General features: G+C 40.0%; 1 protein-coding gene across 1 annotated transcript; it reads left to right on the top strand.

Annotated features, from left to right (window-relative positions):
• Positions 1-1,229: 1,229 nt before the first annotated feature.
• LOC149299219 (1-phosphatidylinositol 4,5-bisphosphate phosphodiesterase gamma-2-like) lies at positions 1,230-26,797 on the top strand. The gene is made up of 32 exons (XM_089486671.1): positions 1,230-1,428; positions 6,949-7,092; positions 7,975-8,068; positions 8,307-8,354; positions 9,585-9,669; positions 9,746-9,829; positions 10,064-10,107; positions 10,400-10,472; positions 11,870-11,971; positions 12,123-12,241; positions 12,697-12,782; positions 13,030-13,150; positions 13,457-13,625; positions 13,775-13,879; positions 14,104-14,196; positions 14,430-14,602; positions 15,173-15,373; positions 16,292-16,411; positions 16,520-16,700; positions 17,087-17,161; positions 17,633-17,742; positions 17,842-17,938; positions 18,195-18,261; positions 18,460-18,617; positions 19,589-19,691; positions 21,526-21,735; positions 22,079-22,218; positions 22,452-22,566; positions 23,277-23,441; positions 23,900-23,988; positions 25,840-25,964; positions 26,755-26,797. The coding sequence occupies exons 1-32, from the start codon at positions 1,230-1,232 to the stop codon at positions 26,795-26,797; spliced, it is 3,738 nt and encodes a 1,245-aa protein (XP_089342797.1).
• The last annotated feature ends 631 nt before the right edge of the window (positions 26,798-27,428 follow it).

Genomic DNA, 27,428 nt, shown 5'->3' on the forward strand with positions numbered 1-27,428 from the left:
ATGTCCCGATCATCCTTCTTAATCACGTTCAACTTTGTTTCCTCCTTTAACAAACCATTCAAAGCATCCGCACTCTTTGGTAATAGTCTTCTCGACCTTAACGTTTAGTCATGGCCCTTATTTCTATGTTCTTTTTAAAGTAGTTATTTAAATAAGTCTCAGTTGCATGCAAATAATATCGGTGTGATCTGTCTACACCATGCATTACCCAGGCCAGGACCTAAAACAACACAGAGGGGTAAGACGGGGAACGCGTGTGAGACCGGAAGCTTGTAGGCCTTTTTGGTTTTGTATTTGGGTCAGAGAAGGTCCTTATGAGTCTATGTGAACATTTTCATACGAGTGAGGAAGTAAAACCAGTAGAGCGCACAGTGGAGGTGCAGGGTGGGTGCAGAGGAGACTAAGAAAAAAAAAAAAAGCAGAAGGTACAACCAGGACGTTTGTTTTCTCCACGAAGAGAAAGTGTGAATTGGAAAGTAACACCAGAAGAAAGATGGTGGCTTGGCCATTTGAGTGCCTCCAGTAGACTCATCTTGGTGTTCTCTAGAGAGGGTTTGGAGATCTCGGTTCATGACCAGAAAGTTGACCAACAAGTTAGTCAGGTATCTAGCAGGAAGAGCAGGTCCTCCTACGAGTGGACGTCTAAAACAAGTGTTTTGTTTCCAGAAGAGTGGCTGGGGCAAGACTGGTTTTCAGGTGACACCAAATGACGCCTGTTTGTGCAACTGTAGCAAGAGCAATTATTACTGCCTACGGCTAAACTTATCTTACAGGAAAAGGGGCAGTAAACGGTTAGAAAATGACACCCTATGCACTTATTTGGCTACAATAAATGCACAACATGCTTTCTAAAACATAAAAAAAATCTAAGTTTTTTGCCGACAGAATTATAGAAACAGATCCATTTTCAACTGTTACATTTAACGCAAACCCCAAAACCTGCTTAAAAGGAGTCTTTCTTTGGTCTTCCAAACCAATGCAAACAAATTTCTGTTCAATGCATGGATGAAAAAAACCTGCAGAATGTTTAGGTTTCTCAAAGAGGCAAAAAATGTGTCAAATATTATATTGATATATAAAAACTTAGCTTTTGTGAACAAGAACAAGATTATTTTCTGTTTTTTTTGTTTGTTTTTTTGTAAATGCCTATTTTTCTTTCTCCACAGTTTTTGTAAAAAAAAAAACAAAAAAAAAAAAGATTCAACTTTGAGGTGACAAATTTCATTAAAATGGCACGGAGGAGGGGTTCAGATAACAAGGCTCTGCCAGAGTATGAGAAGAGTCAGATCAAGAGGGCTCTCGAACTGGGAACCGTGATGACGCTATTCAACTACAAGAAGTCTCAGCCCGAGCGGAGGACCGTCCAAGTGATAATGGAAACTTATCAGGTGGCTTGGAGTAAGACAGCAGACAAGATTGAAGGATTCCGTAAGTACCCTCCAGGTTCAGAAGAGCCGAGATGATGCAGAGGGGGTGAATAATAGAATTATCACAATTTAGATACAAAAAAAGGAAAAAGTGGTTTGTCTGGCGGAGGTAAACTGCAGCATCCTGTGTACCGTTTCTGCACCGTACCTCATTATTTGAAACGTTACAATGAAAAGAGGAAACAAAACCTTTAATTGTGTATTTATAACTGGATTTAGCGGTAACAGGTGTATTTAGTAAAAAGGGGGTTACAGCCATGCCGTTCTATAACAGGTACAGTAATCCCACAGACATTTTGATTGGGGTACAATAGGTACAAAAGCATTAGGCAAGGAGGTCCCTGGCGCACAGAGCTTACAGTCTAATAGTCGTGGTGTTAACGTGCGGATATAATCAGGGGGAGTCCTGGAAGTTCTGTACTGTGTTGCTTTGATAAAAAAGGAGCTCGTTTCGCTGGCTTTTGAAGTTGGGGAGAGTTTGGAGCGAATGTTTGGTGGAGGGGAGATCCGTAGACACGGAGCAGCGAGAGAGAGAAGGCCTTTAGACGGTATAGAGCAGAGAGGTGCACGCTACGGATGGGGCGCAGAGGGCGTGCAGGAAGATGGCAGAATATCAGACATAAAATATAGGACGGGATTGACAGTCAAGGAAACTTGAATGTGCGGAGAAAGATTTTGGAGGTGATGCGCCTTTTTGTAGCCAGGCATTGGGGTTGAGGGGTGACTGGAAGAACAAAAGATTTTTTCTGTTGGATTGGGGGCTGCGTATTCTTTGTGAATTGTTCTTGCTGACGATCAATAAGTCTATTGGAAGTGTAAACTAAGCTACCTCCCCCAACATTTCAAAGTGTGTCACTTCTGTTTTAAGTGATGTGGTTTGAGGTTAGAGGTATGGCTAGGGAAGCAGAGCTTTACCAAGGTTTCTGTGACTGTTTGACAGCTACTTACTGTAAGTCAACACACATTTTCTGCTGCTTATACACACATTATCGGGGCTTTTAGGGCTGTAGAACCCAGTGATACTCATACCCAGCAAACATTCTGACCTCCGAGAAAAGAGGGACTGTCCTTTCTTAAAAGGGACACTTGGGATGTTTGCTTCCATCAAGCCTACGTTGCAAAGCCTGATATCATTTGATGAACATATGTACCTGTATCATCTAGTCTACCAAATCATTATTCAAGGGAAATTAGACTGATGTTTAAGGAGTCGCTTGGAGAAAGCAGCTGCTTGCGGGGTTACTAATTAAATGTATAAGAGGAGGCCGCATCCTGAGCAGTTTCAGACACAATGACGAGTTTCGTTTAATCCAATATCAAGCTTACCCTTGAAAGCTGACCACAAATCACTCTGCCACGAGCTCCAATTCTCAGCAAGAATACAATTTCACTGCGATACAAGAGGTCAGCTCTTTAAATTGCTTTTCCCTATCTTAGATGAAGGGAGCTAAACATTTTCATTTATTGACTAGATGATGGCTGAGCCGAGACAAGTTACTTAAATCCAATGACCTTTGACTTCAAGCCAACAAGATCTAGTTGTCTACATTCATAAGGATGAAAACCGGTAGCCTGCTTTCACAATGAACTCTCTCTTAAAGTTGTAGAGACGCTCCTTATGTCTGAAGAGACTGAAGTGACCTTTTGGAGTTTGCTTAGGCAGTCCACGTAACGTCACAGTGAGATCATAGAAATGACAAACGTGTTCACACTAACCCAACTATCTGAACTGTGTAGGGTTGAGTTGATGACTAAAGGCTTGGAACTAAATATAGTCTTTGATACAGTTCAGGGGTAATTGTCTAAAACAAAAAAGGTACCCGATCACCCGACACACGTGTCCTTCAGTTACACTCCTGAACATGTTGTCCTTAAGAGGAACCAGGGTGTCCAGCTGGCCTGACCCTGCTGAAAAACCAGCCCTGGGCACAGAGACGGTTATGTCACCTACATAGACCTAAAACAAACAACACAATTAATAACAAAACATTCATTTCATATTTTTATTACTAAAGCTGCTCCTCACAGAACCAGCTATTAGAAGCTACTAAACCTCTCATTACGCTCTGATGGGCTTTTAAACCTAATGTTCCCCGAGATCCATGAAGAAGAACCATCGAAGAAATGCACATGGCCAAATGTAATTAGAAAATGAGAGTACGTCTCTGAACCAGCATTCACAGAAGGCACAGAAGCTTTTAAGACTTCAAAAGGTCCCTTATCCAGATGTCATTATCTGAAGGGACCTCTGAGACCTTGAAAGCTTCTGTGAATCAGGTATATTGCCAACGATCTACTAGAAGTACTACACATTTCATTGCCTTATTAAAACAAACAGAAATTACATTATTTCCTAATAAATTCATCTATAATAAACTTTGGATATCGCCAATACCTCTTTTCTGAAACGTACTAATCCTTTAAGATGTTCAATGTCAAAGGAGGACAGACTGGTGGTAGGAGTTCCGAATACACATGTATCAAACATGAATTCTCCAACAGAGCATTCATTCTTTTGAGAAACCAAAGCTAACCTGCGAGGTTGCTACGCTATTTTTTTGGGGGGGGATCTTTGTAATGTTGATGACATCGTTCACTTACCTTTTCTTCCTTTCAAAAGTAAAAACCGACTAGAAACCCATTTCAGATTCAGCATTAACGCCCAGAGTTCGCGGTGGAAAAGGCTTCCCTGCGTGATTTATAATGATGTTGCCTACGGACGCAACACTTGCCTTTCTACACATTCCAATCCTCCTAATAAAACGCATTGAAACGTAGTATCTACAGGTGCCGTTGGCTTTACTTCAATGCTTTACCGCATTGCATACAGGAAAAAGATGGAAAGAAGGTGCAGAGAGTTTATATTAAAGCTTCTGGCAAATGCCTCCAATAAACCACAGTATAGATGCCCTTAGTACCCTCAGCTACCCTACTACCTTAGGGGGTGGGCAGCTTGCTATAGGCACGCTTTTAAGTTTTTGATGCCGACTGAGCCTGTTGGGAGTTGTCATATGAAGAGTGACCTGTTGGCTGCCCTGGTCAATAGGTCTTAGAGGTCATTGAGAGATTGATGTGCCTTCGCTAGTTTCTTGGGTGTTCACTTGGGCCATTTAAGAGTTAAACTTATCAAATATAATGGAAATGATGCATTTCCATTTACTAGCGGTTAACCCCCTCCCAAAAACGGCGTATTAATCACTTTACTACAGCCTGCCCAAAGATACCTCTTTGAATACAAAGGATTTTTTTTTTTTAACGTTCTCTTTACAAGTCCTGACAAATCCTTTGTATTCTATTGTCAGAATATATGAACAATAAAGACAAAAAGGATAATAACAATCTGTTACACTTGCTGAAAAATCCAATTTTACTTTATAGCTATTTAGAAACACCGTCAGCGTTTGCGACTCGAAAAGGCGATCACACCCTAAAATACTCGGCAATGGTTCCCCCCCACCCTGTACCCCAGGCAGTTCTGTTTAATGCGCCCGTCACTTTCCTTTTGTGATGTAGATTAAAAAAAATAAAAAATAAAAAAGTAAAAAGGAACGAGATTGCTTCACACCCCTGATTTTATTTACTTTTTAGCGGTTTCATTAAATTTGATTCTTGTAATTTACATTTTATTTTTCTAGCCTGCTCCATTGTCAGATTGTTTATTCTGCTGTTGCAGCATATGCATAATCTGTATTTAAAGGTAGAAAAATTACACTGATTAATCGAGAGAAGAATAGTGTTATATCTCGCTCTCTGACATACGTGGTCATACGTTCTCCCGTGATCAACCGTTACTTGGGGGACCCCCGTAAGGCCATGTATCGAGAGAATGGACCCATCAATGTGCTAACCTGTATTTAATCATCTGGATGTTCCATGGTACAGAAATTTAGGAATGTTATTAGAACCCTTTGCTATTTAGGATCTTTTGGAACCCCTGTGTCCCTATTTCCTCCCCTGATGCCCCTTTTTTATTATCTCGAAGCTCAGAATTTTGTAGGCGTTTCTAACAATGTTCTACTTTCGACAGTCCTAAAAGCCCCAATAATAGGTTTATAAGCAACGGAACATTTGTTTATATTTTTGGTAAGCTTTCCTCGGCTGCACGCTACAGGCAGACGCTAAGCCGGCCATTGGTGTTTATTGCGATCATTTTGTCCCTGATCGTCGTCTGTTCTATCAGGAAGAGGAAGAGCTTTGTCCATTGTATGTGGTTTAAAACCACTTCCTCCGCCTTTCTCATAAAAGCCTTATCATGTACCAGCACAAGCAGGCCCAGAACTATTAACTAACTTGTTGCGTAGGTCTGTCCGCTAACCACCCGGCCAGCCTGGAAGCTACTTGATTGGGGAGGAAAAATTAAAGTTCTACTGGACCAATAATCATGGAAAGAGATCTTGTGTTTACATTTTGTGTCTTGGCGTGGATCAGGCATGAAAATCCAGCTGCCAATAACTGTCAAAAGAGAACTAGAAAAGAGATTCAAACTAAACCATTCTTCTGCTGCCACTGACATGAAATGATGAATTATCCAAAACCCAGACCCTGAACTGGAGGCTCCTAGAGGTTTAGATTTACTACCATACCCATGGACATGGAGTCTGAGGATAATACTCAACCATAACATCACTGTTTCTTCTTTGAAATACGAAATGATTGCACAGCCCACTGCTGTTCTTTAGGGGGGCAGCACCTCTTTTCTAATATCTCAGAATGTTTGCTGGGTATGAATGTATCACAGTGTTCTACAGCCCTACAAGTTACAATGTGTACATAGAAACAGCAGGAAATCTATAGAATTCTTTCCACTTCTCCTTAACACCACTTACATATATACATATGATAGATATAACATAATAGCTACTAGATACATATAACAGAAATCTAATAGATATAATATAATAGCTACTAGATACATATAACAGAAATCTAATAGATATAATAGCTACTAGATACATATAACAGAAATCTAATAGATATAATAGCTACTAGATACATATAACAGAAATAATAGATATAATAGCTACTAGTTACATATAACAGAAATATAATAGATATAATATAATAGCTACTAGATACATATAACAGAAATATAATAGATATAATAGCTACTAGATACATATAACAGATATATAATATATATATATAATAGCTACTAGATACATATAACAGAAATATAATAGATATAATATAATAGCTACTAGATACATATAACAGAAATAGTTGTCACAAGGCACAGATGTTACAAGAAATGGCTTGATTCAGTCTCACCGACTAACGAGGCCGGCTAAAATTATTACTCATGTTGTGAGATTCATGGAGCCAATGCTGCCTATCAGGGTTTATTTTTCATAATATTTGTCTTTGCTAAAAAAAAAAGTGAAGATTTAGAAAAAGAAAAACATGGCAAAGCGTTACAGGAACCCAACGGCATTCATAGTTAATGTATAGTTATAGTTTCCTAGATTATGATCTGAACTCCGTTGCTTTTCTTAGTAATTATTTTTTTTTTATTTCCTTACAGTGGACCTTTCAGAAATTAAGGAAATCCGGGCTGGGAAGAACTCAAAGGACTTTGAACGCGTGAAGTCCACTCGTTTGAAAGAGGAGTGTTGCTTTACCATTTTCTATGGGAGCCAGTTTGTCCTTAATACCTTGAGCTTAGAAGGTAGGCCACGTCTGGAAGACCTGTATCCCAATAAACAGTCACGTAGAAAGGTCCGATAAAGTAAATGTATTCTAAATCCATTATTATTTCAGTGCAGAATCCCATGTTACAGGGAAGCGGCTCGAATTATCAAGCATATGCTATTTGGTGACAGATGAAAGGTTTAATGGTGTAATTTAAGACATTAAAATACAGATTATCTGTGAAATACGGTTTTAAATCTCCATGGTTTCATAAAATTACACATTGCTCAGATCAGCATGATTTACCTGAAAAAAAGGCAGATTTGCGGAACTTTACGCATAAACATCTGTCTCCAAAGAGAAAAAATAATACAATTTGTATTTAATTAGTAATGGAACAAAAACCTTTTAGCTTGTACTTTGAAATGCTTTTTAATGTCATATTGTATAGAAATAATAAAACAAAAATAAATCTTTTCGTTATTCTAAAAACATTACTATAAGGGTTCAAAAAGAATTGCATAGCCCGCAGTTAAACACATGAAATGTTTGGTATAGAATCGGTATCTGGGACTGAATTTTAAGTAAAGTTCAGACAGAATCTCTGCCCAAATAACTCAAATCCCCTAAAGAGTTTTTATAAGTTTTTTAGGTGCTGGATTTTTTGTCTGAAATCCCTTAAAAACCTAAATTTACTCCTTTCCCTTTCTCCCCCCTAATTTCCAGCCCACTCTCCTTATATCCCAAGGACCACCTAGAAATGCCCTGGGGACCTCGAGTGGTCAGCAGACCATCTCCTTAAAGCATGTTTAGTTATCAAAACACGCCAACTGCTGCCACGCTGAGAAAAAACTAGCAACCCAATTCAATTGATCAAAATTGTTTATGATTTTTATGCTTAACTGGAATATTTTTGCAGCCGATTCGCCCGAAGATGCTCACAAATGGAGTAGTGGTTTGAGTATCTTACTTGACGAAGTTGCTTGTGCCCCTACCCCAGCAATTATAGAAAGGTAATTATGTCGATTTTCTCAGACACGTGTTCTTGATCCCTTCTAGTATACCTCCCTCTTTATATCTATAGAATGTAACGCTTTAGGGAGTTTAACAATAATAAAAACAGCTCTAGGCATCTACGTAATAGAAGTACCCTATATCACTGGAAATGTTCTTAATGTAATTAATTTTAAGCTTCCTTTACAACGAAATATAACTTAATTTACAAGGAGTTAATTGTGTTTTTTATGACAGTTGGTTGAGAAAGCAGATTTATTCCGTGGATCAGACAAGAAGAAATAGGTAAGTGTTTGTTACCGTTGTGCATTTTTGCAGAGTCAAAACCAATCTTAATTAAATGACTGGCTTTTATTAGACTTCTGCTCCTTAGGATCATAAAATGATTGAGAGGACATGTATGTAATGGGAGTGTGTGTGCGCGGTTGCATGCTGGTGTGCGCGTGCGCGGTTGCATGCAGAAGTAGCAGTTATTTTATACCGGACAGAATTTTAAGGAAATACAGGATATGCCCTCCCTTTGTGTCAGGAATTAAACCCAGTTTCTCATAAAAGTCTAACTTTCTATGGAAATGAGCTAAGCTACCAGCTGATTTTTATCAAACCAATTGTGTATTGTAAGTGTGTTATTTTATTACGTATGCCCACTCTTTTGGTTTGGAGGTTGTATGGATTTCTGAAATGCGCTCAAGTCACTTTTCCTTTGGTTCAACCCCGGTTTAGCGTTACATTTATGCTCAGTCACACTGGTGACCTTTGGATGTTAAATTCTGACTCTAGCCAATGCCCAATACATAAGTCTATAAACTCCCGTAGCTTCCAACATTGCATGCCAATTGCAAGAACATTTTTGCTTCGGCACAATGAGTGCACAGGTGCCCAATGAGTGGATGGCAGCTAAGCCACATATGTCGGGTGACGAGTGGTCATAGTTATGTTTTTATAGTAACTGTGCCTATTGTTACCCTTGCTTTGATGCACATGGTATGGGGGGAAACTGGACAAAGGAAAATCACGTGCACTTGTTCTTTAGGGGTCCAGGGCTCATCTTTAATATTTGTATAATGTATATTTACCCCTGGATATCCCCTGGGACTCTGAACAATCAATATTATGAAAAGCAGTCACCATGGAAACCAAACAATCCAACCAATTAATATTTAGAACATTGTATGAAACCTAATCTTCAAAAATACAACTCAATGTGTCATTCCCAGCCTTACATGAGTATTGTGCCGGCCCTCCTTCCTTCTATTGTTTGAGCCCATTAACAACCCTTTTTATCTTTAATTTGTGTTCCACATTGTGCGATAGGAGAACAATTTGCGAAATAAAAGTTGGTACCATTTATACAAGAACAATTTATTTTTAGCAGCTATTTCCCTGCTAACATTTCCTTGTTAAAGAAAAGCACTGCTTTCTTTGTGGTTTTTTTTCTCTCTTTCTTTCTTTTTTTCTTTCTTTTTAAAAATATGGAAGCGGAGATTCTAATTGGAATTTGTTATGAATTTTCAGTATTAGTATCCGGGAGCTGAAGACAATACTTCCACAGGTCAATTTCAAAGTCGGTAGCCTGAAATCCCTGAAAGACAAGCTGGTGGTAAATCTTTTTTTTTCTACAGTAAAAAGTATCAGCTTGTTCTTGTTGTTCGCTTTAAGTTCTATTTTCATCGCAGGAGATCGGAGTTCCAAAGGATGAACTTAGCTTCGAACATTTTCACCAGTTCTACAAGAAACTGATGTTTGAACAGCAGAAGTCTGTAAGTTCCCACTTTGCTGCTGGATTTGGCTTGATGCGGAGTTTGTAGTTGTATAGATACTCTTATTTCTCCCTTTTTGTGGAATATAAATCTATATAACTGCCGTGTGGAGCCAGCTCTGTTGTGTCTTGTTTTCCGAGGGTCTGGTTTTGATCCAAAAAATGTCTTAATGTGCTGCTGGTTGCAAGTTATTTTATCTTTACGAGCTGCGCTGAATGCGATGTTTTCTTCCAGATCTTGGATGAATTCCGGAAAGATTCCTCCGTGTTTATTTTGGGGTAAGAGTTCTAATTTCTTACACTATAATCCTGGAGGGAAGAATCTTTTTTGGCCCAAAGTCTACCGTAGCCAACAGGAACCAGACCTGGTTTCTTCTTCTGGGTGCAACTTTGGCTACTCCGTCACTGTAAATTGTCCAGCCGGCCAGCACCGTCTTACAAACAACCTAAATCCAGAGCAGTGGAGGTTTAATATTAGCGTATAGTCTGGAGCCATAGAAATCCAGTGATTTCCGGATTGTGCTACGTCACCCCAAAACTCTTCACTAACAGCTTGCATGGTCTTTTATAGCAACATCGACCGCCCAGATGCCTCGGCTGTCCATTTGCACGATTTCCAAAGGTTTCTGCTTCACGAGCAACAGGTGAGATACTCACAGTATCGCTTCGAAGCCATATTAATGGGAAATACGCCATGAAATCCATTCTAATTTAGATAAAGGATGGGTGCTAATGCTAGGTCGGCACCGTCTGATATTTGGAATTGCTATTTTTCATCCAAGGAAGGAAAGCTATTTTCAGAGCAACCTACTGCTTGCAAAATTCCTCTAAAAGTATGGAGAGCAGTCTATGAATTCCCCATGGCCGCCGAAGAACACAGATGCATTTATTCCTATACAATTGTGCATAAAAGTTGCTTTTGGGAGTTTACATAAAATGAACCTTTACAGTCGGCAGCGTACAGGAGTAACTGGTGTTTTCCATCTATGAGATATATCTCAACTCTTATGGACTTCAGTATGAAGGATTCCACCATATTATAAAGCAAATATATACTCACTATAGACTTTAGCAACAAAACAAGTATCATAAGCGGTACGTTGGAGCTTAGAGCCCCTATATACATTTTCTAGAATATGCATTAATAGCGGTGAATATTCTTTCAGTTTAGGGATATCTAATGTCTTTAATGTACGATGTGGCTGAGAATACGGTCATTAAATATTATGAGACCTTGTGATTATTATTATAGGCGTATTTTGCATAGGAAAATAGGATATTTACACAGCAGGATGTTTTTCTACAAGCAGAAAGAGAAGGCCTTTGTTTCTGCATTTGCATTTGCTATTTATCAAAGGTTTGGAGACTCTACCGTCATATGCATCAGTCGCACGCGATGTTTAGCGTTCACACAGCTCTGAGACAGAAAGGGATATTCATTGAGAAAAAGATGCCCCATTCCGTTGGTTGCTATGGCAATGACACCAACTTTGCACTTGGATGACATTTGTTCCTTGCCATTTTAAACCGGTTTCTGAATAGGGACGTACTTGTTGGCTTTACTTGTCTTGACTATGTACCCTTTACACATCGCCGGTTATGATTAGGCATTTTAGGACATTCAAAGAGTGCAATTACTCTCATAAGATGTATGAGACTTGACATGCCCCATACTTTTTACTCTGAAAACATCTTACCCTATTTAAAATCCATTGGGATTATTCCATTTTTTGTTGATAATAGCAATTCAACCTTTGATCAGTTGATTTAATGATTTAGGTGCTTAAATTTAGAGAAAAGGGATTCTTTGAAATGATAATAAACAGACAAACCAACATGGGAACCCCTGCCTGTCCAGACACCTTCAAAAAGCCATCAGGGGTCATCTAACGCCCATTTAGTCTGTATGTATTATCAGCATATACTCTGCATACTTCAGTCAATTGGAGGAGAGCTTTTGGGGTACGGCACATAAATCGGCTTTGTGGGAAACAGGATAAAACATATTCTGCGGCTAAAAAAAGTTTACATTTCTTCTAAGGAATCCACAGCTCAGGATCTCAATAAAATTCGAGAACGAATGACAAAATTTATAGACGATACAATGAGGGAAACAGCAGAGCCTTTCCTTTATGTGGACGAGGTAAGCAAAAATTCTCTTTTCGTCTCTAATAAGAAAGCCAATACCTTTTAATTCTCGAAATCCCTCTCACAGCCATCAGCGAGTATCCCTGCGACCTAAAGGGATTACTAGTCTGAACCCCCATCTAAATGGTGTCCTTTGCTTCTTTCAGTTCCTGACTTATTTATTTTCTAAAGAAAACAGTATTTGGGATGAGAAATATGACGAAATCTGCGTGCAGAATATGAACAACCCGTTGTCGCATTACTGGGTCGCTTCCTCACATAATACGTGAGTATTTGGCGCCCGTGACATAAGACCTCGCGGCGGCATTGTTGCTCATATTTTATATGGAGTCTTTAGCTGATGCGTTTTATTGGGTCCACATAGAAAAGGTGTCAACACATTAGCTTAAATAACAGCTACTGATTAAAAGTATGGCTTTCAAATACATCTGTGCTTGGACCAATACGGCTATATCCATTTTCTACTGTACAGTGTTATCCATTAATTGGGGGCCAACTGAGGGCGTCTAGCAGATGAGACCAGAGATTTAACTAGGAAATATAGGGGTACATTCACGCAACACGTTAGCTGATCAAGTTTTCGTCAAGGTATCATAGGTAGGAAGTGCAAAGTTTTAAACAGTCACACATACCTTCAGAAAGATGCTGCTCACAATGGCACCATGTGTTTTTTTTTAATATTGAAATTCTTGGCTAAATCCTCTTTTCCTCCATGTTTAGATATTTAACAGGGGACCAGTTGCGAAGCGAGTCCTCCACTGAAGCCTACGTGCGATGCCTGCGTATGGGCTGTCGGTGCATTGAACGTAAGGATTTGCGGTAACTTTTTAGTTGTGGAAAATGTACACCGTCAAATTCCCATTGAGCCGTAAAAGCATACTTTTTGGTGTGTGTATTGCAATAAACATCACATAAAGTAAAACGGTAACGGAGGCCATGTCTGACCTTTGATACATTTTGTACAATACCTGTACTTTGTAATATACAGCTTCCGTGCGACTGTAGTGGATGCATGTTGATAACACGACCTTCATCTCCCTCTTCTCTTTCCAGTGGACTGCTGGGACGGTCCTGATGGAAAACCAATCATTTATCACGGGTGGACGAGGACCACTAAGATTAAATTTGATGATGTTGTACAAGCTATTAGAGACCATGCCTTTGTTACATCCGAGTAAGCAATTTGATCTGAAACTAGAAGGCCTAAATTGCTCTGTTAAATGGCTCTTATATTTAGAGTGTTATAATAAGTTATAAATTGCTCCATTAAACGGCTTATAACTAGAAAGTTATAAGAAAAGGAAGAAAAAAAAACAACACACTTTATACATGAGATGTTTTTACCTTAACCTGCTTCCTCACCACAAAAAGCCCTTACAACAGTTAAAGTACTAATTATTCATTTCCCCTATAAAGTTATAAAAACTGGTATTAAAAATACAAAACATAAACCAGCTATTCCATCCCTACCTGCTTTCAGATACCCGGTCATTCTCTCCATCGAGGAACACTGCTCAGTTGAACAGCAACGGTACATGGCCAAGGTCTTCAAAGAGGTTCTAGGAGATCTTCTCCTAACCCGACCAGTCGAGGCGTCCGCCGATCAGCTGCCTTCGCCCACACAGCTGAAGGAGAAAATAATAATCAAGGTAAATAGAGGAGGAAACATTAGTCTGTATGCTGGCACTGGATAAGTGTTCTGGGCAGGTAGAGATAGCGGTAAAATACATTTAATCTAAGCAGGAGTCCTGGTTTTGACCCGGCATGTTGATTCATTTACCTGTTTTCTTTCGTTCAGCATAAGAAACTGGGACCCCGGGGGGATTTCATTACCAACACCGACGACCATAAGGAGGAAACCAAGTTACAAGGCGAGCTGTTCATGTGGGACCCAATTGACCAGGTAATTGGAATGGTTTCATTTACTAAACCATCAGGCATTCTTCACAAGCATAACCAGATCCAAGTACCCACGTACAAAAGAGGGCAACGGCAAGGTCAAAATGTGCATTATATTGCCAGAGGAGGTGGGAGCCATCCGGTCACAACCGAAGAAGGGACCTCTAACATGTATCACCAACGTCTTTAGATACGAGGAACTAAGCTGTTATATCTCTTGTATCATAGAAATGGTCTTCCCGGTACTGCGCAATAGACGGCGATAAACTTGCTTACGGAGATGAGATAGAACAGAATACCGATGACACATTGACGCCCAAGGTATTGTAAAGCAAAAAAACATTTCTTGTGTTCGCTGCTACTAAATTATTTACACGGTAAACAAAAATGAACTAGAAATAACAGAGCTGAAGGCCTTTCAGATCACCGGGCATGCGCTGATTAGAGGGGACTATGAAAGTGGATCAAGTTACTTTTTTAATAAGTACTAAAGAAGCACTTTTTGTAAAATGCATCGCGTTAATCATTTTTATTCTTTTTTTCCGTATAATTAGAAAACATCAGATCTACATTTGCAAGAGAAATGGTTCCACGGGAAGATGTGGGAAGGACGCTACACGGCTGAGCGGCTGCTCCAAGAATACTGCGCCGAAATGGGGGGGAAGGACGGGACCTTCTTAGTGAGAGAAAGCGAACGCTACCGTGATGACTACACCCTTTCCTTTTGGTACAGTTTATTACGGAATACTACCATTTTACAGGATTAGGAAGAAATATATATGTTCTATGGTTACAGCGAAGCTTTTCCTAATGAAAGCACAAACTAAGGGAGCTCTCCTGCTGCAACTCTCCTAAGCTCCGGACTTCACTTAGGCTACGTCCCAAGGAGCCGGAACCCGAGTTAGGTCTACCGAAAGCTTCAGGGTTCTTATTAGGTTGAAATACAAGATTCAGCCCCAGTTGGAGTTGACAATTTTTAAAAGTGACTTTCAAAGCTTGAGGTTCAGTAAATACATATACAGCCATAATGACACCATGAAACCTATTTACAAAGACGAAAGGTTATTTTCTGACAAAAACCGTGTTCTGGACACTTCCATAGAATAAAAACAACCGTGTGCACTTTTAAAAGAACTGAAAAGAAACCTATAGATTAAAATAGATATCCAACAAAGTCAACCCCCTGTAAAAGCCAGGGAAGAGCATGTTACAATACGTAGTTTTAGATCTTAGAACCTTTTATATTTTAGTCCAAGCCAGCCGGTTCCCTGCTTGAATGTTGCGTTTGCCTTTGCAGGAGGAAGGGCCGGGTTCAGCACTGCCACATCCGTTCCTTCACAGACGGGGATAAAGTGAAGTATTACCTCACCGACAACCTGACGTTCGATAGCATCTATGATCTGATACAACACTACAGAGAATTCTCGCTGCGCTGTGCGGAGTTTGAACTACGGTTAACCGATGCGGTTCCAAATCCCAGTCCGCACGAATCCAAAGGGTATTCGCTAAAAGCATAATCCGATTTATACGTGTATATCCAATCGTGCCTTTTGTCAAGGATGGCAAATCTTCATTTGTTGGGTTTACATGTAAAGAAATTAAGGTATTTGCTGATATAGGTATATTTTATTATAAATAGTGCTATATTATTTTTAGCACTATTACAGTGAATGCAAAATTAACATGGCAACAAAATTCAAGAATTACAGTGCATACCCAGCAAATACCATTCTACAAACACCTAAAACATAAATATTGGGGATTCCATCACTATATGTCCATATATATATATATATATATATATATATATATGTATAGCTAAGGCCACCAAAGTACTCCAGGTTTGGCAAGTCCTAATTGTTCATGGCTATGTTGCAAGGCATGGAGCTGAATCAGTGGGACACTATACAAAATATAAAGCTTTTTGGGTTGTGTGCTCCCCTATTTTTTTTTATTCGCACACATAAGACACGCTGGTACAGCAGGAGAAGAGGACCCAGCCTGTGGTAGGAACAGTCTTGTGGAAGGTACGGCAAGGTCCCTTTTGAATGATCAGGACCCCGTCCCCGGCAATGCTACTTAACAGGCTGGTTACAAGGGGCATCTCTGATTCCCCCCGCAGCCCACTTACACTATGGAAGACTTTGCCCCTAGTCAACAAAGTCTCCATAGCACGCTGTATCTAGAGCTTACAGGGATGTCGCAGACATCGGGGGCATACAGTAAATCAGTATAGAGCTGCAGAGAGAATTAGTAGTACCTGAAACCTTTTACACGCAGGACGGACCAGGCTTTAAATCCTGGGACATTTCACATAAAGCTTGGCCTCTGCAACATTTAATTACATTTAAATTGTCACAATGTAGCAATTTGAATTTTTTTTTAAAAATAACTGTTGGCACTGACTTTTTTTCAGATGGTATTACAATAACCTGAGCCGTGGGGAGGCTGGAGATATGTTACTGAGCATTCCTCGGGATGGAGCCTTTTTAATACGCAAGAAAGAAGAACCCAACTCCTACGCCTTGACTTTCAGGTAGGGTACATAAGAGACCAGTCTGCTCAGTTGGCGAGCTATTTAACGCATGGCTCTCCATCGAGTCGGTGGGAGACGTTAATTTCCATGTCTGGGGTTTTCACCCAGGGCGGAGGGAAAAATAAAACACTGCCTGATCCAAAAGGAAGGGCGCCTGTTTGTACTGGGGACATCGGCGTACTTTGAAAACCTGGTGGAACTTGTAAACTACTACGAGAAACACCCATTGTACCGGAAAATGAAGCTGCGTTATCCGGTCACAGAGGAACTGCTGAAAAGATATAGCAAAGTAGGTGATATTCTGTTTTTTTATGGGGTGTGATATTTGGAGTTGGTCAGGCAATGGTCCATGGCTATTAACAGCAATTCTGCGGTAAAGTTCTAGATGTGGAACCCTTGCATAGAAACCATTGTGATGTCTCTGCTGGCTGCTCCTAGTTTTAAGGATTTTTAAAAGAGATGATTAAGTTTTTCATGGGCAAACAATAGTGGTTTAGGAATCACACATTCTTATTCCAATGGGCAGATATGTAAATCCAGGACAGAGGGTTCTTTGATGGTCGCCACACATACCAAATGTTATTCTTTGGTAAACCTTTTCCTTAAAGAGCATCAATGCTTACATATATGGGGGGGGGGGGGTCATAAATCCTAACACCACTGGTTGTGTTTCAGGAAAAAGACTTCAGTGCCATTTATGATGTGAAGAGTAAACTGTATGTCGACCCAGAGGAAATATCCCCAGCCATGGTACGAATTCATCTTGGTTTTTCTTCTATAATGATATAAAATTGCTAAATATAGCCATGGTTACAGCAATGTCCCCTAATAAGTAACGTATTATTATTATTACTACTGGGTTGGCAAATGGCCCAAACGCTTTGTTACTGAGAAAAGAACTAAAAGGGATAAAGGCAAACCAAACCATAACATACCTCTATGAATAAACCAACCTTTAGTTATGGTATATTGAGGATGAATATTAATAAAACTTTACCTTTCTATTTTATAACAAGAGGCACTTTTAATCAAACACACAATTCGTTGTTTGTTTATTGGTTTGTATCTGCAATAGAATTTAAATGTAGACTCTGTCTTGTACCTCGTCATCTTTTCCATTTGGGCGACCTCTTCTGCACATGGATTTTTGATCTCAACTTAATGAGATTGTCCATGGACCGTTATCTTTATATCCATCTATATATTTTTTGTATCATACAGCCGCAGGGCACTGTGAGAGCCCTGTACAATTATTCAGCCAAACGACCGGATGAGCTGACATTCTGCACCGGTGCCCTGATCCACAACGTCACAAAGGTTTCCGAGGGATGGTAAGAACAGATCCTATTTTTTTCCTCTAGAAATACATACAAATGTCTTTTTTTTACATTTAAACTGTAACTTAACAGTAACAAGAGTTTGACTTTCAGGTGGAAGGGGGACTACGGAGATAAGATTCAACAATTCTTTCCTTCAAATTACGTGGAAGACATATCGGCCAACAATTCAGAGATATTTGCTAATCAGGTAATCAGCAAACCCTAAAAATAACAGAAACGACTGAAACCCGATAGATCTACCGACTGTACCAATTTTTGGTATGCAGTGCCCTCACGCAGAGGCTGACATTCTTGATTAAGAGATTAATGGTCTTGACTCGGGAGTAAATGACGTTGCGTATATTACAGATATAACAGTAGCAACTGGGTCCTGTTACCTTGAGACCCCCAGACGTTACTAAATGACCCGAACCAAAATCCCTCTCTGTTTTTCCTTTGTATAGATTATCGAGGACAGTCCTTTAGGGTCTCTGTGCCGGGGGATCCTGGACCTAGAAACATATGACATCAGTAAGTAATCGTGTAACGAAAACACACTTCATGTACTGTGAAAACGTAAAAACGAAATAAATGTGACTTTTAAAGTTGGTTTATCCCCTCTCTCTCTCTCTCGCTGTAGAACTGTCGTCTGTTTTTAGATTCTGTGCCTTCTGACACGTTTGCTTTCTGGTTTATTTTCTATCTCACCCATGAACCATGTCTCCGCAGAGAAGATAACGCAAGGGAAGTACAACAAACAGTTTGTTTTCTCACTGGATCCCAAAAACCCGGAGGATCCACCTGTTGATTTTGCAACAGACAAGGTGGAAGAGTTGTTTGAATGGTATCAGAATATCCACCAAATCGCGCAACAAAAGGGAGCTCAGGTAAGGGGACGCTCATAAAAGGTCCTATGCAGATAGGAGTGTTCTGAACACAAAATGATTCATTTTATTATGTATTATTAAACACATATAGCAGGTAACTATACGGCAGATCTTTCTTGCATGGCTAGTAGCTGTTTTCATTCATTGCTTAGCTCCTAAGTGGATTCCCATGACCCCTGCCGAGCTCCGTGGGTGGTATATAGGGTCAAACGTGTCCTAAATAAAAAGAATGGGCCACCCAACCTAATAATCTTTGTATCTAGAATAATGACGTCCTTGCTTATTGGGGGGGTTAGTAAACCCCTTGTAACTACAGCTTTGAGTATATCATACCCACCGCAGGTGAACGGGTTAAGAATAATGAGATGCTTTTTATTTTAATAACTAGCATTAGACTTCAATCAAGTCGTAAAGCAAACATCTGGAGTTAAGCGACTCTGACATCAGCTACTTGTCTTGATTGCTGGTGACATGAATATGTTTAATCTCAATTGGCATATTATACATTTTAAATTGCTTTCCCTATTCACTTTAACAACCCGCATACATATTTATGTTCTGCAGCACATTCATAAAAATCAATTTTGTTTTGTGTGTTTTTTGGTTTTTTTTTAAATGTGAAAGAGATTTTTTTTATACATACGCCGGTAACGGTAAAATTGGTTGGTGGGAGCTGACTTTGCACATATACAATCTAAAATGCCAAATTTTGATTAGTCAAATCTGTTTCTTGTAAATTTGCTTGGTTAAAACTAAAAATGTCTACCCCATTCAGCCACCCGTTGCACAATCTCCAGCATGCACTCGCTTGCCAACATGGGACACGGCCGCACGATGGCAGCCCTTTCTAGGCAGCTGCCGCCTGCGCGGGTATGGTTAGACCTGCCCCTCTGGCATAGAAAGGGTTCATTTTATGATTGATTGGGAAATTAATAATCTTTTTAAAAAGTGCATTTTACGTGTATTTACAGGATTATTTCATTAAGAGCTGGGAGAAGAACCAGGCCATTGCCAGGGAACTGTCAGACTTGGTCATTTATTGCAAGCCAACCAGTGAAGCCAAAGACAATTTAGGTAACATTTATGGACGAGGGGACAGTGTCCTTCCAAAGAGTATGGGGGGGAGCAGTCAGCCTTTCTGTAAAACTAGCTATATTCCTAGTAGCTTTTCTCTGTATGTATTGTAAAATAGTACAAGCAATGGGTGAAATACTACACATAATGTTACATGTTTAAAGTCTTGGCAAATGTCAGCGTATAGCATGTGGGCAGCATCAATGTGGCTTGAGAATGGAAGAAAAAAATGAGATTCCTATGTTTTTTAACAAAAAAAAGGGAGCCTTTAAAAAAAAAAACAAACCTATTTTTTATAATGGACTTAATTGATGATTGGGAGCTGCTCACTCAAGATAAAGACACTGAAATGGTTCATTCATAATGATTATGATCCCACCTGTATTATTTACGTACGTAAGAACGGTAGGTGGGGGGGGGGTTAAAAAAAAAAGTCTTCAGTGTGAAAAAGCGACTATTACAAAGTTTGAAATGTAGTCTCGTCACCATACAACCAACGGAATGGTCAAATCAAGAAGAACACTATCGGTTGCTATGGCATCCCCTGTATTTTGCATCTTTAATATGCACCGGATTAAAGAATACATTTGAAATTAGAGCCAGGACTAGACTCTATTGACCAAAAAGTGGATGACTTTATTTGATTTAAAGGTTAGCGATAAACTTCCAGGAACATTATGCCGTTTCTTTCCTAGACATAAATATATCCTGTGCTCTCGCTACCAGCAGAAGTCCAATTAAACTGATTTAATTATGCAATTATTTTAACTACCAGATAATGATGAGTAATCGCGGGCATGATAATTATGAAGTTCATTTAAGAGCATATGAAGGTTGCAGGCATAGATTTTGCCTCATTGACAGATGGAGGTGTAAATGACATTGGAGAGAAGTACCCTGAAGATATGAAGTTACCTCTTTTCGAACAATAGAGAGGGGTATAGAACAATTCACTTAAATAGGTTTCTGTTCAATGGGCTGCAATACCACAATGTTCCACTAGGCGGAGGATTGCAATAAAAAAGTAGCAACCGCTTCGCAGCATCTAATAACGTCAGAGTGTGCGGAATAAGTCAAAATGAACCTCATATACAAAGAGTGATGTATATCAATTTTAGTTTAGAATGGCAGTATAGTCAAACTGCAAATATTTGAGTTTCTGCAAAAAAGCAGGACACCAGGATAGCAAGAAAAAAGGCATAGATGGAAACAAAAAATAAAGACGTTCATCAAAAAAACAACAACTTACTGGAATAAACATGAGCCTCGCCAGAGGTCCCCCTCCTCCTTATGATACGTTGGCCTAAGATGACATGGGAGAACACACAAGTTATTATCCATTTAATATTAAGTACATTGATTAAAATTGCCAGAAATTGGAAATCAACAGGCGATATCCCTTGGGATAAAAACTCAGGTGTTCTATCAATTAAAGGTGGAAAAAGGAAGCTTAAAACAGCCCAATCTATAAAAAAAAAATGCATTCATTGGTAAAACTGGATCGAGAGAATTAGACAACTTTTGACCTTGCAAACCTCATTTTCCCATAGAAAGAGGTCACATTGCATCAGTTTTATATAATTTGAATACAATAAAGTAGATATCAATGTACTGCAAGTTATATATATATTTATGTTAGATACCTATGCCTTTTGTTATTATAACCAATATTTAGAAACGTTGTGTTAACATTTCTGCCGGAATAATTAAGAGCGGCATAAAGTTCAAAGTACAAAGTGGCCGGCTGGTTTCACTTAAGTTTGCGGAACCTTTATAAACAAGCAGATTTTAGTTCTAATTCCAACGCGCTGTGATTTTTTCTGTCTGGTTGCAGAAAGACCGGATTACCGGGAAATACGATCTTTTGTGGAGAACAAGGCAGAAAGTATCGCTAGACAGAAACCCAACGATTTGCTTCAGTATAACAGGAAGGCCCTGACAAGAGTTTACCCCAAGGGCCCAAGAGTGGACTCCTCGAACTACGACCCTTTACATCTCTGGCTGTGCGGGGCGCAAATGGTCGCTCTCAACTATCAGACCCCAGGTAACCTCCGAATATCTCTACCTGGTGTCAGTGCCATGCGCGGGATCATTCTTAAAGGGCCATTGAGCTTTTTACTATTTCAGCCGTTAATAGTATAGTGTTTGGGATAAACGTTAAACAGTTTATATAGTGGCCTCTTAATATTAAGAATCTGTTCCTCAAAAGTACCAGCTCATAAATTCCTATTTCCACAGCAAAACCTCCATCCCGGGTATTGTGCTTTAATATTACAGGTTATCTCATAACAACCCATGCTGTAGCTAAAGGATAAATACATCACTGTGTTACCAGCGATTTATTCAAAGAATATAGCAGCCCACATATTAATTCACGTATTTTCCAGATCGGTCCATGCAGATAAACAATGGCATGTTTTGTTACAACGGACGCTGCGGCTACATCCTTCAACCAGAGTGCATGCGGGAAGATTCTTACGATCCGAGCGGTTCCAGAAGGCAGCCTCAGATGGTGCTTACTATAAAGGTAAGAGATATGCATATAACGGTAAAATCCATAAGCAATCACCTTATCTCTTCATATTCCCTCAGCTGTCCATGAAGGTTAAAATTCGCATCCACTGGACTGCCAATTCTAATAAATATATATATTTCAGATACAATATATAAAGCTTTGCTTGCAAATTAAATAGATCTTGACAAAATGTGTGTTTCAGAGACACAAAGTCACCGACATCCTTTCATTTGTTCCTGTTCCAGGTCATAGCTGCTCGTCATTTGCCAAAACCGGGCCGAGGCATCGCGTGTCCCTTTGTAGAAGTCGAGATTTGCGGTGGAGAATATGACAACAGCAAATTCAAAACAATTGTTGTTGGTAAGCATTAAATATTTTTTCCATTAAAGTCCCCAGCAGGCATGGTTGTAGCATCGGCATCCAAGCCTGTTTCACAAGTGCCTGATGCACATGGGTTCTATCTGAGAAGCCGCCAAACACAATCTATTTAGCTTGAGTAATTCCCGTCTCACCGCTTTCTCAGTATCTCCCTCCTTACTGAAGTCCTGCGGTGGGAGAAGAGACATCTCTTGGGTTCTCCATAACGTTCCACGCAGCTTCAATGCTAAGCGCTGGGAAAGAATGTCATACCCTGGCAACATCGAGAACGAGCACTGAACAGGGGTCTATATGAACAGATCTTACACTCCCTTTATTTTGGAAAGAGAGGGCACCGGGCACTCAAACCTGGCCGCGTGCCACAACAGAGGCCTTGGTGTGCCACAGGTTCCCTTCTGCGGTCTTTAAGGTTTATAAGTATAAGCCAGGTGCCAACAAACAATGTATATTTGTCACGGTTTATGGTTAAGCCGCATAGCAAGGTGCAGCCTTGAACCCTAATCCAGTTTTTTTCCAGCCTTGAACGCCGATACAGGTTTTATCGCACAGCTAGTGACCTCTCACGCAGTAAAACATCAAGATTCTTGCTTCATGTGAACTCAAGGACTTGCCTAAACACAGCCCACGGCTAGAATGCCAGATCATGATCTATAACGTGAATAATAAGCTTTTTTTATTCCTTGTTATTTTAGATGACAACGGGCTGAATCCAGTGTGGCCTATAATCCAGCAAGCAGTGTTTGAGATCCATGAGCCAAACCTGGCGTTCCTCCGCTTCGCTGTGTATGAAGAAGACATGTTCAGTGACCCAAACTTCTTAGCTCAGTATACAGTTCCCATTAAAGGAATAAGAACGGGTACTTATCATGGGCATTCTCTAACCTAAAAACCTGTTACAATGCACATTCTGAGCTTTATATCCTGAAGGCAATAAAGATAGCCAAGAAAGATTTCTCCTTAAAATAATAAGGCATTCATAGGCACATATGAGGATGAGCAGGGCATGGAAAAGTCACTACTTGGCCAAGTCACTTTATATATCCCAAGTAGAAGTAATCAGTGTCTATTGTGATATAATGGAAAGTCACACCTACCTAAAATACATCCAAAACACACATCATAACTTAATCATCACGGGGAGGGCATGCAAACTTTAAAGCGTTGCTCAGAATCCAGCCAATACGCTGTATCTGAGCTTCGTACCAGCTAATGCCATACAGGCTACAGTCTTCTCCTTAATCAGTACAAGTCGATGGAATGATTCCAGGTAGGTTATCAATGTGAAATTCAAGGCAAATATTTTTGTCTTTTTCAGGTTACAGGTCAGTTCCACTTAAGAACGGTTACAGCGAAGGCATTGAGCTTTCCTCCCTACTGGTGCACTGCCACATAGAGAAAAACTGGGTAAGTGATAGTAAATGGGGCAAGGCCCCAGCTTGCAGACTATATATATATATATATATATATACATACATACATACACACACACATACACCAAATACGATACACGTATACAACTTGTGTATGTGTTGTAGACAATAAGAGTTCCATCTTTAAGTGGGTTGAATGCACCTCGGAGGCTGTAGTGAGTCTTATTCTCAGATGGTTGGTGCCTCCATTGGCGAAATTGAGTGTCTGCAAACCAACCTAGGAAAGCGGTGGGTGTTTGTCCCATGGAAGACCAAGCATTCAACGCCATGATGCAAATGTAGTTTATGGTTTAATTACGCGTCCCTTAAAATAGTAACCTGGCCAGGTCATTAAGTGGTCTTCAGCCGGCTTTATACGTTACTAGGCAAGCGGGCGAACGTATTCAGAATAAACGCGTTGGAACGGAGACTTTATTGGACACGACCACGTCCTTGTCCTGTTTTACAGTGTACATCAAAGTCCGTGTTTTGTCGAATCTCCTATGTATCGTATGTTTCTTAATCACTGGAGGGAAAAATTAAGTCCTTTTATGCATAGATAAAATAATTCCGAAATCTCCGGCATATTATCTCCGAGGAGCAGCCATTTAGGAGCACCATCTATCTCCTTCAGCGTCTCTCACTATCGTAAATAGGTTTTTTGATTCAGCGAGAGGCGGGCCTCCCGATATTTTGATGGATCTACAGCGAACCGTGAATTTTTATGGCCGTTACGAAGTCAGACTGCTTGCCAATGTAATCTGAATTTGAAATTAACACACGAGCCGAGGCCCTATCCATCTGTTCTGTGACTTGAAAAATCCTCCATAAAGTGTTATAATTTAATAGTAGGTCTGCTTTGATAAAAGCACATCTGCAGCCACTTAGATGGGAAATATAAAATCATAAAGGCCCGCAGATGGCTGTAAAACAGAAATTTCTGGGTCTCAATAGCAGAAAGCTGTTTTAGCCACTAACAAAGTGTAAATTACTCTGCCGATTATATTGTCAGTTAGGAAAATTGGGTCATTTTTAAAGAATAACGTATAGTTTCCGACTCTGACATGGTAATCTTACTGTATTTTCCTGATTTTCTAAATCAATTTTGCCTCATTTCCGCAGTTGTAAGAGAAAAATTCTGGCAAATTGTAGTCCTGCATTGTGTTTTTTCCCTCGACAAAAAAAAAGGTCTTAAAGGGTCGGACGTACGGGCAGAAAAAAAAAAAAGAAAAAGTCTCAGTCTTGAAGTTGCGATAGAAATAGCGACTGAAAGTGTAATTTTACAGAACCTGCTATTCTGCGAGCCAATTACCGTACTTTTCACGTATTAAAATACACATTCTAATCCGTTCTATGCTGTGACCTGTCCAGCCCGGAGAATATTTCCCAGAGTCACAATATCATCCAGATATTTTGTGTAGAAAATAGCACCATCGCTATGCCAGTCCCCTAGAAAAGAAGGGGAACGTAAAGCTGCTTCCGCTATAGCGAATTTGTCGTATTCGCAGTCCCATCTAGGATCTCGGGGTTAGTAAAATTCCAACTTATTCTTTAAGAAGGAATTAGTATTTTCCAGAATCCTTGAGTTCAAAGCAAGTTCCGTGCGATTACTTTAAGGAATGTAGCTTACCGGAACTATCTACTGTTTTAGAAAGCGGTTTGTCGAGGCGGTGTGCCGCGTGACAGCACTTCAATGGCGGTTTAAGTTCAGAAATTAATGGATAAAAGTAATACTGTAAGAATACTTGTTTTAACAAAAGATTATATTATTTATACTTGGTTACAAATGTGTTAAAATAAATAAATCAATCAAACCATTCTTTAACACACAAACTCCACATTTAAGGGGAACCAAGAAGAACTGTACTCCTCCTCCCAACAACTCCGGCGGAAGATCGACCAGAATAACGAACTGTTTCTGTACGACACCCACCAGAACATAAGGAATGCGAGCCGGGATCAGGACAAGAGGTAAGATTTAAAAAAATAAAATAAATGGGAAAATAAATTCTCAGATATGATTTTTCTGTTTGCAATGACATGCCCAGTAGCATGGAGAAGGAAATAATACAGAGGACCAGGGAGGGAACAAAATAACTGGCAGCAGAACTCTTGCCGTCGATACGACTCTGGCCAAGAGTCTAGGAGATGCTTCCAAAATGGCTGACTTACCAAACAGGTCAGAGGCCTGCAGAGGTAGGCAAGTAAGCCAAGGTTAGGCCCCGGAAAGATAGCTAGGCCCAGGCATGACGCATGGCGAAACAGGCAGGCCAGCACAGGTAGGAGGCTTGCAGAGGTAGGCAAGCAGACAAGCCTGCAGAGGCAAGGCGGCAAGGCCCAGGCAGGGAGTCCAAGGGCCACAATACGGGGCTGAGCTCTTGTCTTAACCATTACCAGAGTGAAAACAGGGCTCCAGCAGACAGTAAATAATCCCTCCACCTAAGGGCTGTAAGGCTCTAAAGATCCCAAGGTTCCTAGCCCAGGATCTGGTGGCTGACCGGTCCTCCCAAAGGACCCAACCAGGATGCAGAGCCTGAGAAAAGAGCTCTTCCAACAAACGGGAGAAAGACAACACCTACCAAGAAGAGGCAGGCAGGAAAAAACCACGGACGTTACGGGAGTTTTAGGATTTCCTGCCCTACCTGGATAGGCAGAGCTATATCCAACTCCATGCTACTGGGAATGACATAGGAAAATAGTAAAACTATTCGCTTTACAGAGGTTCCATTGTCACAGAAATATTTTCTCATTTACCTTCCAGATTGAAGGAGAAGAGCGTCAGTAACAGCAAATTCTACTCTTAAAGGACGTGTTGTATGGTTCAAGCGCTGTATGAGCATAAAGCTGAATACAGAATAGACAGACTGAGAAATGTACTTAGCCTTTAATGGAAACTCACCTTTTTTGTACATTCTGGAACTTTTTGCTATACATACCCAAGGTTTTCATTTCAAGATCTAACACAGACAGTTCAAGAATAACCAAGAAAGCATCCTATTTCAAGATAAACGCCAGATATATTTTTTTAATTTTACTTCTGTTAGACTTTCCCAAAGTTGACGGATTTGGAATGTGACGGGAACCATCTCTTGATTCCGGCCAATAGCATCGTTTCCCATAAGGCATCTCAGCTTTCTCCAGAGTACTGTTTCTGTATTACACACTTGCCAAAGTTCTCAAAAATGAATATAGAAAACGTGTCCAGGGTTGACAGAGATCCGGGATAACAGAAGTACATCTACAATGTATCTAACACTTCGGGCAACTCCAGATCTAAAGACTACTCATCCTGCTCGTGTCCACATTTTGCTCATGTGATGATCTCCAACAGGGTGATAAATTCCATACAAAGTACTCAACAGGTTACTGCATTCTTACTTTTCAAGGCCAACCATTGTCGTCGTAATGTTCGAGAATCAGGTTCACTCATGAGTC

This window comes from Sceloporus occidentalis, unplaced genomic scaffold (assembly GCF_023333645.1).
Source record: "Sceloporus occidentalis isolate IW3139 unplaced genomic scaffold, rSceOcc1.0.p SCAF_29, whole genome shotgun sequence".
NCBI lineage: Eukaryota > Metazoa > Chordata > Lepidosauria > Squamata > Phrynosomatidae > Sceloporus > Sceloporus occidentalis.